This window comes from Punica granatum, chromosome 2 (assembly GCF_007655135.1).
Source record: "Punica granatum isolate Tunisia-2019 chromosome 2, ASM765513v2, whole genome shotgun sequence".
Taxonomy (NCBI): Eukaryota; Viridiplantae; Streptophyta; class Magnoliopsida; order Myrtales; family Lythraceae; genus Punica; species Punica granatum.
In genome coordinates, this window is record NC_045128.1 from 38,117,255 (window position 1) to 38,128,085 (window position 10,831).

At 38.8% G+C, this 10,831-nt stretch overlaps 1 protein-coding gene across 1 annotated transcript; it reads left to right on the forward strand.

Annotated features, from left to right (window-relative positions):
* The first annotated feature begins 7,148 nt into the window (after positions 1 to 7,148).
* LOC116196824 lies at positions 7,149 to 10,831 on the forward strand. Its single transcript, XM_031526728.1, has 3 exons — positions 7,149 to 7,981; positions 8,869 to 9,207; positions 9,649 to 10,831. The coding sequence occupies exons 1-3, from the start codon at positions 7,544 to 7,546 to the stop codon at positions 10,234 to 10,236; spliced, it is 1,365 nt and encodes a 454-aa protein (XP_031382588.1). The 5' UTR covers positions 7,149 to 7,543; the 3' UTR covers positions 10,237 to 10,831.

Here is a 10,831-nt window from a genome sequence, read left to right on the forward strand (position 1 = left end):
GCCAAACTGCGATGAATCAAATTTGAGGCCCATCAGGCCCTGAGTCACAATGGATAACGAAGTCTTTTGCTGACACGGTGCTTGCGTAAGGGTTGACCTCAAAGAAAATGAAACCGTTCCCCGTCTCACGTTTTATTTGAAACTGAATGAATCGGGTCTAGTGACTCTAGTCGGTCGGGGTGGGAGTAGTCCGGTCCATGAGGTACGGATAGTTCTGCCCCCACGCGGACCGTGCCCATCAGTAGACTCTTCAATAATTTATGACCATGAGGAGTAGGTCCACGTTGTTTGGACCACAATCGAAGCCTAGAAGGCCCAACAATTCGGGCGTGTGCTGGATTATTGAGTTAGATCCTAAGGTTTAATTGCCAAATATGATAGTGGTTGGAATTTCTTGTCGTGGCCGTTCGAGGGCACGATTAGAATGTAATTCTTGAGTTCGGAATGCATATGAATATCCGAATTCTCATTTATAGATATTACGGGTGCGTTTGGTTTCATAGTTAAAGTAATTTTGATTTTGATTTTGATTTTGATCGTGGAAAATGACAAATGAGATTGTATTATAAATTTGACTTGGGAAACGCGTATTTTTGTTGTGTAGTGGACAGAGTTAAAATCAAAATCATAATTCTAAAATTATTTTCACAAACCAAACAAGCACATACAATAAGTTCCAACCTTATATATATATCATGCAACCTTATATAGCCCGATTTTCATGACCCGTATATATATCATGCAACCTTATATAGCCCGACTGCATAGAAACTCCATAGGCTCATAACCGGCCGGAATCACACTTCGACATATGATTAGGCATATTGTAAGGAATATAACTTTAGGGGACAATTTCACATGAAAGTGAAGATCATATGAATATATGGGATTGGGATCTTAGTGGGAGCACTTTCCCTTATGAGGAAATCAGCTTCCTGTATGAAATCTTGGAAAAAGGCTCCAACGAACCATCCACTTTGTTTCTAATTACAAATCCCCCCTCCCTTTTTGTTATTAAATTTAATTTCTGCAATATCATATGGATATCTTCCAATACTTCAATATAGTTTTCCTTTTTTTTTTCCCTTCCTTTTCTCGACGTGCACCTTGCTAACACCATACATTTGAAAACTTAATGGGCCTTAACTTATCAGGATCGAGCCGAATCGGTCTACTATGGAGCAAAATTCTTCAAACATGAATTTTCTTTATTCACAATACTTAAACTCGATATCATATATAAGAGAAATAAGTACCGACTCACTTGAATCAATTCACGTACTCTCTAGTTAAACTGCATGTTGGATTAAATGTTCCATCGTAACATCGAACGTGGATCTCGAGCGGTCCACTGAGTAAACATTGTTCCAAAATAATATTTAGACGGTGCTTTTTGTGCAGGGAAAGACGACCCCGTAGTGGCAAAAGTGGGGCTTAGCCATCGTCGTCAATTTTATCCCTTTGCGAAAGGCAACTTCTTCTTCGATGGGGAAAAAGGTGTACAGTGAACATAGAAGATGAAGGACCCGATAGCTTTTTTAGCATGATTGTTCCCATCTCTCTCCAATGTGTGTAAATCAATACACTGAAGAAAAAACAATAGACGTGGAAGTGCACGTGCCCTGGTTCTTGAAGTCGTAAAGAGGAAGTCAGAAGATGAGAAGAACCAGCCATGCACGAGGAACAGATGATTCTGCTATAGCAAATAAATTTTCTCTACCGTATAGGGATTCAAAATCGATTGAAAAAATTTTAGGGTTGGACAAACCGATACTCGAGTAAGAATCAGTTTCAAAAAAAAAGACTAAAAACACCGCTTGATCTTACTAAAAAAGGGAAAATTAAAGGGGACTAATTTCTTTGTTAATAGAGTTTAACCGCACTCCAACTCGTTATATGTCTACATAAGCACCGTGTTAAACACCATTCCTTGGTGATTTTGACGAGGGACAACTCGAGAATTTGTGCCGAAGGGAATAAATTGATAAGGAGCTAGGATAAACATGACGAGGTTAACGAAAAGTAGTTTTGAACTATGGATTCTTCGATTAACGACCTTCGTTTTTGTGATACATGGCCATGACAAATCTATGAGGACATATAATATAATGTAGTTGTATATCTCCATCGAAGGAAAGCGATATAGCGAAAGAGAGAGAGCAAAAACTAAACTAAGATCTTTATCGAACGATGATAATTAATAAATACCTAACTATACGTGGAACCTAGCTGATTGGAATGAATATTTCAGACGGCATTATGTCAGGTATCTATCAATTTTGCTTAAATTAATTTCATCAGAGACGTAATGCTTCAGCCTTCAGCATGAGATCGATGTAACATAAAATTAAATATCTATTTAGTACACGCATGAACATATTCTAAAATAAGATATTAAGGTTGCGTTTGGTTTGAGAGTTTGATTTTGATTTTAATTGGATTGTAATGATTGTACTGTTGAATTATGATAAAAAATGTGAAAAAATAATGAATAGTTAAGAGAATTTAATATTAAAAATTGAATTGAGTATAATGGAGTTGTATAGTGAAAAGTTAATTTTTTTTGTGTAGTGAATAGAGTTAAAATCTTAAAATCAGATCCTGAAAACAAATGGAGCATTAATGGTCTGTTTGTTTTGGGAGTTAAAATCACTTTGATTTTAACTTTAACTTTAACTTAACACACTACACAATAAAAATACACATTTTTCAAGTAAAAAATTTTAACTTTAACTTTAACTTTAACTCAACACACTACACAACAAAAAAATACATTTCTCAAGTCAAATTTATAATCCCAACTCATTTGTTCTTTTTCATAATAAAAATCAAAATTATTTTAACTCTAAATCCAAACGCACCGTAATAATTGTGATTTTATTAATTAGGAGGAAACTAATTAATCGATGGAAAGAGAAGAGAGGGGAAAGGCTTTATGATGAAGGAATGCCTTTGTCTGTAAGGAACCCTAAATTCTCTATGTGTACACTGTTGCCTGCCTTTACTAAACAATCACTAAAGCAAAACATTATATAGATCAGCTGTCCATCCTCGTGGCCCACTAATGGGACTCATTGACCCATATAGTTGCATCATTCATTTTAAATCTCATTTATGGTCCCGTCGAGTGTCTTACGGCCCCGCAGATCGAGATTTAACTGGGTTCGTATTAGTACTGCACCGTTTGATGAATGATCGAGCATCACTTACCTAGATCTGATCTGTAAACCCTTGTGTGTGACGAAAGGGAGGCTTCCGGTTCATTTCCATGGTAGTAAAAGAATGTACAGAAACGATGCCTCTCTCGATTCAAATCGTGATATTCAGATCATACTTTTGAATAATTAACATATATATGGCCTCTTTCAATATAATATCATATGATGTGGAATCCTAATATAATTGGGAGAGAAGATATTGAATTGAATTTGTGATGGGACCAATGGGAAGATAACGAAACTCCGAAAGATCTTGAAAATGCGACATGACTCAATATAAATCTTGCACAGGAGCCTAAATTGAAGTGGGCACCTCAAAATATCTGTGGTGTCTAGCCTGGGAGACACTCTAGATGAGATGTTAGATCAATGTAAGACACGTAAGATATTTATATTTAACGCTGGAAATTCCTTATTGATTTGAGAGCTTTGATACTGATGTAAAAATATTGATGTATAATTGTTAAAAAATAAGTGTTGATTCCTGGATAAATTAAAGTGTTTGAAATGTTATATTTTGCAATTGTTAAAAATCAAAATTAATAGATATGATGGATCAAATCACGTTTTCAATTGTAAAAATCAATTAAATCATAATTTTGAAATAATTCAGCAAACACTTATTAATATTACTTAAAATTTAGTTTAAAAACATTTATTCAACCACTACTGCATTTCCAAATGAAGTCGGAATGAGATGTGGTAGAGATGATTTCGGTGATGTGCATACCTCCATTTGCAATAAAAATACTATCCTGATAAAATTAAAATTTATCTGAAAGTTGAACAGATGACATTACATATACATATACATATACATATAAATAAATATATATATATATATATTGTTTAAACTAAAAATGATGACATGCACCACAAAGATGGATCAATCATACACAATTAATGAGAATGTTTTGGAACTAGACAAAATGAAAACAATTAATAAAAAAAACGCGATGATTAGATTGAGATTAATAGCGCTTAATTACATTTGGAATCAAGTCTATAACTTCAATAAGATAAAATAATTAAGAAAAATATTAAAATCTAATTAATCGGAGGCGTAGACCTGTTCTCGAGCCTAGAAGCCAATCGAAAAGTAAAACCACATGAGCTTCTGAGACTTAATACATGTGGGTATGGTTGTCCTCTCATGTATCTAATGTGGTAGGTTAGATTGATACTTAAAATTACACCAACTTTATAAAAGATTGATATATAAGATACGCATAGATCACACTAAAATATAAAAGCAAATCACCCAAAAATATAGTGATATCCACCTATATATATATATTTGGATAAGTAAATATATACATATTGTTTTGATTTATATATTAAGTTATTAAGTCATCATTAAATTTACACGACTAAAATAATTCAGTAATAATTTATGAAGGATGGTAGTATACCATAGTCCACCACGTCGACTGTATATATATGTTCCTGCTTTGGATCCCGGTCCACATTCGATTCATATATATTTGGATATTTTTTCAATCATTTTATATTGTTACACATCCTATCCTTTATCAAAACATACGTGAAATCTTCTTCAAATTTCGAGGAAACTAATAATGAGAGTAAACTTATGGAAAACGAGTAGGATTCTTTGAGTTTATCGTATTGTAAACATTTTTTTTTCCATCAAAGGCAAGTGTGAAAATTGAAGCTAAAACTTATCCCTATGAGTTGGATCCAATTTTCAATCCACTTGTGAACAACAAAGTATAGTTGAAGTTTCCTCAGACGAAATGGACATCTTTTTTTTTTTTGGGTGTTCAATCAACTTTTCGGCGTCCCCTACGGTTTGATTGTCATGTTGTTGTTCTACTTTTTCTGTACTGTCTTCTTCTTCCTCAATTTTTTAATGAGAAGGCATATTGTTTTTACTTAAACAAACAAACATGTCTTCTGGCCAACAAGCAAATGAATACATACAAGTTATATACAGGAACGGAGGGAGGGGCTGAGAGAAACGGTTGCCATCTCATACTATAAGAAATTTTTTATGTCATTGTTCCATTTTCAATGAAATCTCTTATATTCACATTTCCAAATTAAAAATAATAATTATCTTCCTATTCGCTCTCTCAACAAAATTATCTACTCCAAATCCTCGAGCCATTACATATATATATATATACACACACACACTCAAAAGGGCAAGGGAACAATATCTCTCATATTCCGTCATGATAAGACGGGGGGGGATTGGGGCCATTTTCATTCACTCTCTCCCACGGCTCTATCTGTTTATCCCTTTGAGCACTTTCCGTGGTGGAAGGTCCTTCCTTCGGACTGTGCATATTACTGTTTTGTATGCAATATATATATATATATGTATATAGATATATATAGCTTTCACAACTATCATCGATTTGATTGTGCAAGACAAGCAAACAAAATTACAAATGCAGGTGTTATGCACTAAAAATGTCGATTCGCATATGGCTTTTGGCCAACGCTTTTTCCGTTCAAGTTGTCGCTTGGCCTAGGGCATGACAACATCTTATCCAATAACCAGGATGTTCAACAGAATTATAGAAAGAAGACATTGGATGGATCCTCCAAGGTAAAACTATAACAGGAAAAATGAAGATCACCAGAAAAACAGGTGCAAAGAATATAATCAACCAATGCCTCAATCAAGCCTTCCGCCGATTGTTAGGATTATCGGTGAAAACCGAGGAGGGATCTCTAACCATTAAATCCAAGTAATCTCAATTTCTAAAAAAAGCATCGGAGTCGATAATCGATCTTAGGCACAAAACGGAAGGGGCCACCAGTACCAAAATGATCATAATCATAGGACTCGGGATAGACTATTATTATTATTATTATTATTATCGTTATTATTATTGTGGTTAGAATTAATTATATTGCTTTGACTGCTCTCCCAGTTCCATTGACTACTCGTTTCCAGCTCTTCTTCACCAGTCTCCATGCACTCTTTTTCCTCCCCGGACTTTCTGGGGCAGTCCCTTGTTTATAGATTCCTCCACCTGCCGCTCCACGAGGATGCTCTCATTTAAAAAGATCTCCTGAACTTCCTCCAAATTTTCAGACGAGTCCCTCTAAACTTCTTCCCCTTTTCTATGCGCGTCCTTCGGGTCGTAACATTATTTTATTCCCTCCCCCACCTCCGCTCCGAATACAACTCCAACAACTTTGATCGTACAATGAATATATTGCTCCTGATTATTCCTCCGATCCACCATATGATGCTGACAAGGGGACTACATTTAGTTGGATCTCGATTGCATCCACCCCAGGTCAATTCCTACTAGGCCCGACGAAAGCAAGCACAATTGACGTGACGATCCTGACAAGGAAGGACGTGGCGGAACCATTTATGTTCAAACAAATATATACTGCTTGCGCCTTATAAATGAATAATCGAAAACAATATTATTTTTCCTACAAAAACTTTTAATTCCTTCAAAAGTTGTCACGTAAAACCCCGATAATTACACTAAGCCTCCGTTAGTTTTTATATACAAGAAAGAATTATTTGTGGAAATAAGTGGTTCGTGGTTCTTTTACAAGTCAATGGACAGATTGTCCCACTTGGATTGAGGAAATTTGAATATATCTTGGGAAATATTTCTTCATGCCGGAGACATCTTGTGACTTGACTTGATATAGAAAATAAGTCATAGTCCAATCCATAAGAAAAATAAATAAATAAAATTTAATTAATACTTTCGAGAGAAAAAAAAAATCCCATTATTGACTATCGGCTACAATCTGTTTAATGCATGTTGCTTTTTCTTCCTTGTTTATCCATTTTTATAATTTATTGCTTTTGTGCAAATTTGTAGTATTTTGCTAAATAGCTTTTTAATTTTAATTTTTTGAGAGTTTATTTATTGAATTACAGACATTGTAAATAATAAATTTATATATGCTTCCCTCCTTCCCCCACCTCTCTCTCTCTTCCGCCACCAATTGCTTTCCATAATTTCTGCTTCTCTCACTCTCTCACTCACTCTCTCTCTCTCTCTCTCTCACACACAAACACACATTTTCTCTGCAACCAAAATCACGCCTAACAAAGCAGTGAAGCAGAAAAGCACTCTCCCTCCCCTCACAGTCACAGTCTTCAAAACCCGAACCCCTCTTCTTCTTCTTCTTCCCTGCGCCACCCCACTCTATGAAGAGAGCTGATCTCATTCCAGCTTCTCTCTGTTCTCTCTTCCACCCTCTCTCTGATTCTCTGCACTAAACTGAACGAAGCCCATTATTGATCTCTCTCATTCTCTCCCTCTGTGTAGTCTTTACTTCTTGTTGCTTCCCATTTGCTTTTTGGGTAGAAGGAGAAAATGGAGAAAAAGCAGGGCTTCTTCTCGGCCCTCAAGGAGGAGGTAGTCCGTACCCTCTCCCCTGCCCGCTCCCGCAATGCCAGCCCAGGACGGGGCGCCTGGTCGCGGAGGAAGAAGCTCGAAAGGAGCGCGGCGGACCCTGAGCCCCTCATTTGGAGGTCCGGGAGCCTCAGGCCGGTGATGGAGGGCCCGGATCCGGACGAACAGGGGGGGCAGGATCTGAGGAGGCGCAGGGGGAGCGGGTCTAGCCTCGGGAGCTGGGTCAGGGGCCAGCTCTACAGCAGCAGTGGCAGCGGGGGCGGAGGAGGAGGCGGCGGCGTTGGCTGCTCGAAGGCTGATCTGAGGGTGCTGCTCGGCGTGATGGGCGCCCCGCTCTCTCCCGTTCATGTCAGCTCACTGGATCCGCTGCCCCACCTGAGCATCAAGGACACTCCCATTGTCAGTCTCTCCTCTCTCTCTCTCCCCCCCAAAATTTCCTTTGGATTTTTCTGTAATTAATGTTGCTATAAGCTCGGTTGACTGCTACTCTACCTGTTAGTCATCTCCGTTGTTTGCTCTGAAGCAAATTTAGAATTCGTCAGCCCATGAACTACTACTACTGCTACTGCTCCCTGTTGACTGTTCGACTTCATTGATGTTACCTCGCTCTTCTTCCGCATATTCTCCAGTGGGTATCAGATGCTTTCTGCAAGTTTATGCACCCGAGTAATCATTTCGAGCTCGTGTTCTCGGAAAATTGTTCGTGTTTTGTGTTCAGCAGAAAGAGAATCTTGGTTTGGTTAGGAATTATGGAGCTGCTGATCTCTTCGCGAGGTCACAAGGTGGTCCAGTGTAGATAGGCATGCATTGATAACTTCACTAACTTGCAATATTTCGCACCAACTCATTCATTCATGTCGATTGTGGGCTACTAGCAGTTTGGAGCCATTCCAACTAAGACGAAGATGCCTTGATACAGACCATTAGCAACAGCTAATGGTCCCAGCTTGTTTTATCGGTGTCTATGAAATTATATTAAAATTGTCATTTTCTTTTTCGCACTTTTAGTTTGTTCTCGTCAATTCAACATTTGAACTTTTGCTTCTATGTTAAGCTTGCAAGCGTTGAATTACATACCAGTTGGAGATTCTGTTTAGAAAATGAAAGTTGGTGGGCAGCTTATTGACTGGTCAACTGTATTCGGATGAATATGAACAAGCAATGAGCGTGTTTACTTGATTTGGCAGGGGGGCAAAACGAAAATATTTCCGGGAGAGATCTTTGTTTCCCTAAGAAGAATGTTTAATGAGGGCTTAAGAAATAAAACCAGTCTGGTCGTTTTGCAGGAAACTTCTTCCGCCCAATACATTCTTCAGCAGTACACGGCGGCTTCAGGTGGGCAGAAGCTCCAGAACTCCATCAGGAACGCCTATGCACTGGGGAAGTTGAAGATGACCACCTCGGAGTTTGAGACCGCCACTAAGGTGATCAAGAACAGGAATGCGGCTGAGACTGGCGGCTTTGTCCTGTGGCAGATGAATCCTGACATGTGGTATGTTGAGCTCTCTGTTGGGGGAAGTAAGGTTCATGCTGGGTGTAATGGGAATCTCGTGTGGAGGCACACACCGTGGCTTGGTGCTCACACTGCGAAAGGACCTGTTAGACCACTCCGTCGAGCTCTTCAGGTTCGAGTTCTTTCTGGACGCTCTTCTGATCTATTAACTGTATTCGGGCTGTTATTGAAAGTCGTTCTATTTTCTATTTATCATTCCGTCTGATGTCTTATCATGCTTTCTAATTTTCAAATTCCTGATAACTTTGAAATTGGTTTTCTGCTCTTCTATTTACTAAGGGCAAACTTGTTTGGTTGCATTTCATAAGTCTTTTATGATAAATCTGTTGCAAAGAAGAGAACCGGATAATGGAGTTTTCCTTATTCTTTCCAATTAATATGTGAAGAAAAGGAAGTTTCATTGAGGATTCATTCTCTTTTAATGTTTCCTACTAAGCTGAAAATGAAACTGATGAAAATACACTAAATCTTGAATTTAAAAACTGTATGCTGAATATTTGCCCTTATAATTTCTAGTACACATTTGAATTTCGTGGCTCGAATTTGATTTCAGGGTCTCGATCCAAGAACCACGGCGAGTCTATTTGCAGATGCAAAATGCATAGGTGAGAAGAAGCTCAATGGAGAGGACTGCTTCATCTTGAAGCTTTGTGCAGACCCTCACACACTGACGGCCCGGAGTGAGGGGCCTGCAGAGATCATAAGGCATGTTCTGTTTGGCTACTTCAGCCAGAAAACGGGCCTTCTTGTCTATATGGAGGACTCACACTTGACCCGTATCCAGTCCAGCGGCGGAGATGCTGTCTACTGGGAAACCACGATCAACTCCTTCCTCGATGACTACAGACCTGTCGAAGGGGTTATGATCGCACACTCTGGTCGCTCGATTGTGACCCTCTTCCGGTTTGGCGAGATGGCTATGAGCCACACGAAGACCAGGATGGAAGAGAGCTGGACCATCGAGGAGGTTGCCTTCAACATCCCCGGCCTATCAGAAGAATGCTTCATCCCACCTGGCGACTTGAAGTCAGGATCAATTAGCGAGGCATGTGAGCTTCCCCAGGAAGAGCGGGCCAAGGGCAGCTCAATCTCGACCCATCGGGCCAAAGTTGCAGCCTTGGAGAAGTCCCATGAACTATAGTTGAATAAGCAGGATCGAGGTTGATTTTAGGTTAATTGCTCGTAGCTTTTAGTTGGTCAACTAACCGAGTAGAATCTCGAATCCCTTTACTAGGTTTCTGGGACCCGAGTCAAGTTGGTAACTTTTCCTTTCCTGGATATGCCTCTATTGATCTGTAAATAGAGCATAAGCGTCCCCTTCACTTGTCCTAGATGAAGCTTTATGTTATACTCTTTTTAGTGCAGAATCCCGACTAAGGAGAGCCGGGGAGAGCTCGATGTTCCAGGTAGGAATTAGAGCGATGGAGGTCAATTTTTTCAGTTCACCTTCCGTTCTAGAGAAACCCGAAGATGATGAAGGTCCGGAGCGGCGGAGCTGTTAATCTTCGGTTACTTACAAGTGTAATTGTTTTACTGATGGTTATTATCGTTCCTGATCGCTTGTTACAGAACAGTGTTTTACAGTGTTGGTGGTAGCAGTGACAAAGGAAGCCGCTACCTACCTCGTTGGTTTCACAGTTTGTTAGATTTGTTCTTGGAAGTGTTTGCTGCTCTGTATAATTTTTCATGCTTAGAAGTAATGGAAATTTGTTGAATTTTCTGAATTTCGAAAATTA

What these genes read in the sequence shown, in the direction of transcription:
- LOC116196824 (XM_031526728.1), top strand. Translation starts at nt 7,544, where the DNA reads ATGGAGAAAAAGCAGGGCTTCTTCTCGGCCCTCAAGGAGGAGGTAGTC. An exon ending in GCATCAAGGACACTCCCATT is followed by an intron (nt 7,982 to 8,868) that starts GTCAGTCTCTCC and finishes GTCGTTTTGCAG; the next exon opens with GAAACTTCTTCCGCCCAATA. An exon ending in CACTCCGTCGAGCTCTTCAG is followed by an intron (nt 9,208 to 9,648) that starts GTTCGAGTTCTT and finishes ATTTGATTTCAG; the next exon opens with GGTCTCGATCCAAGAACCAC.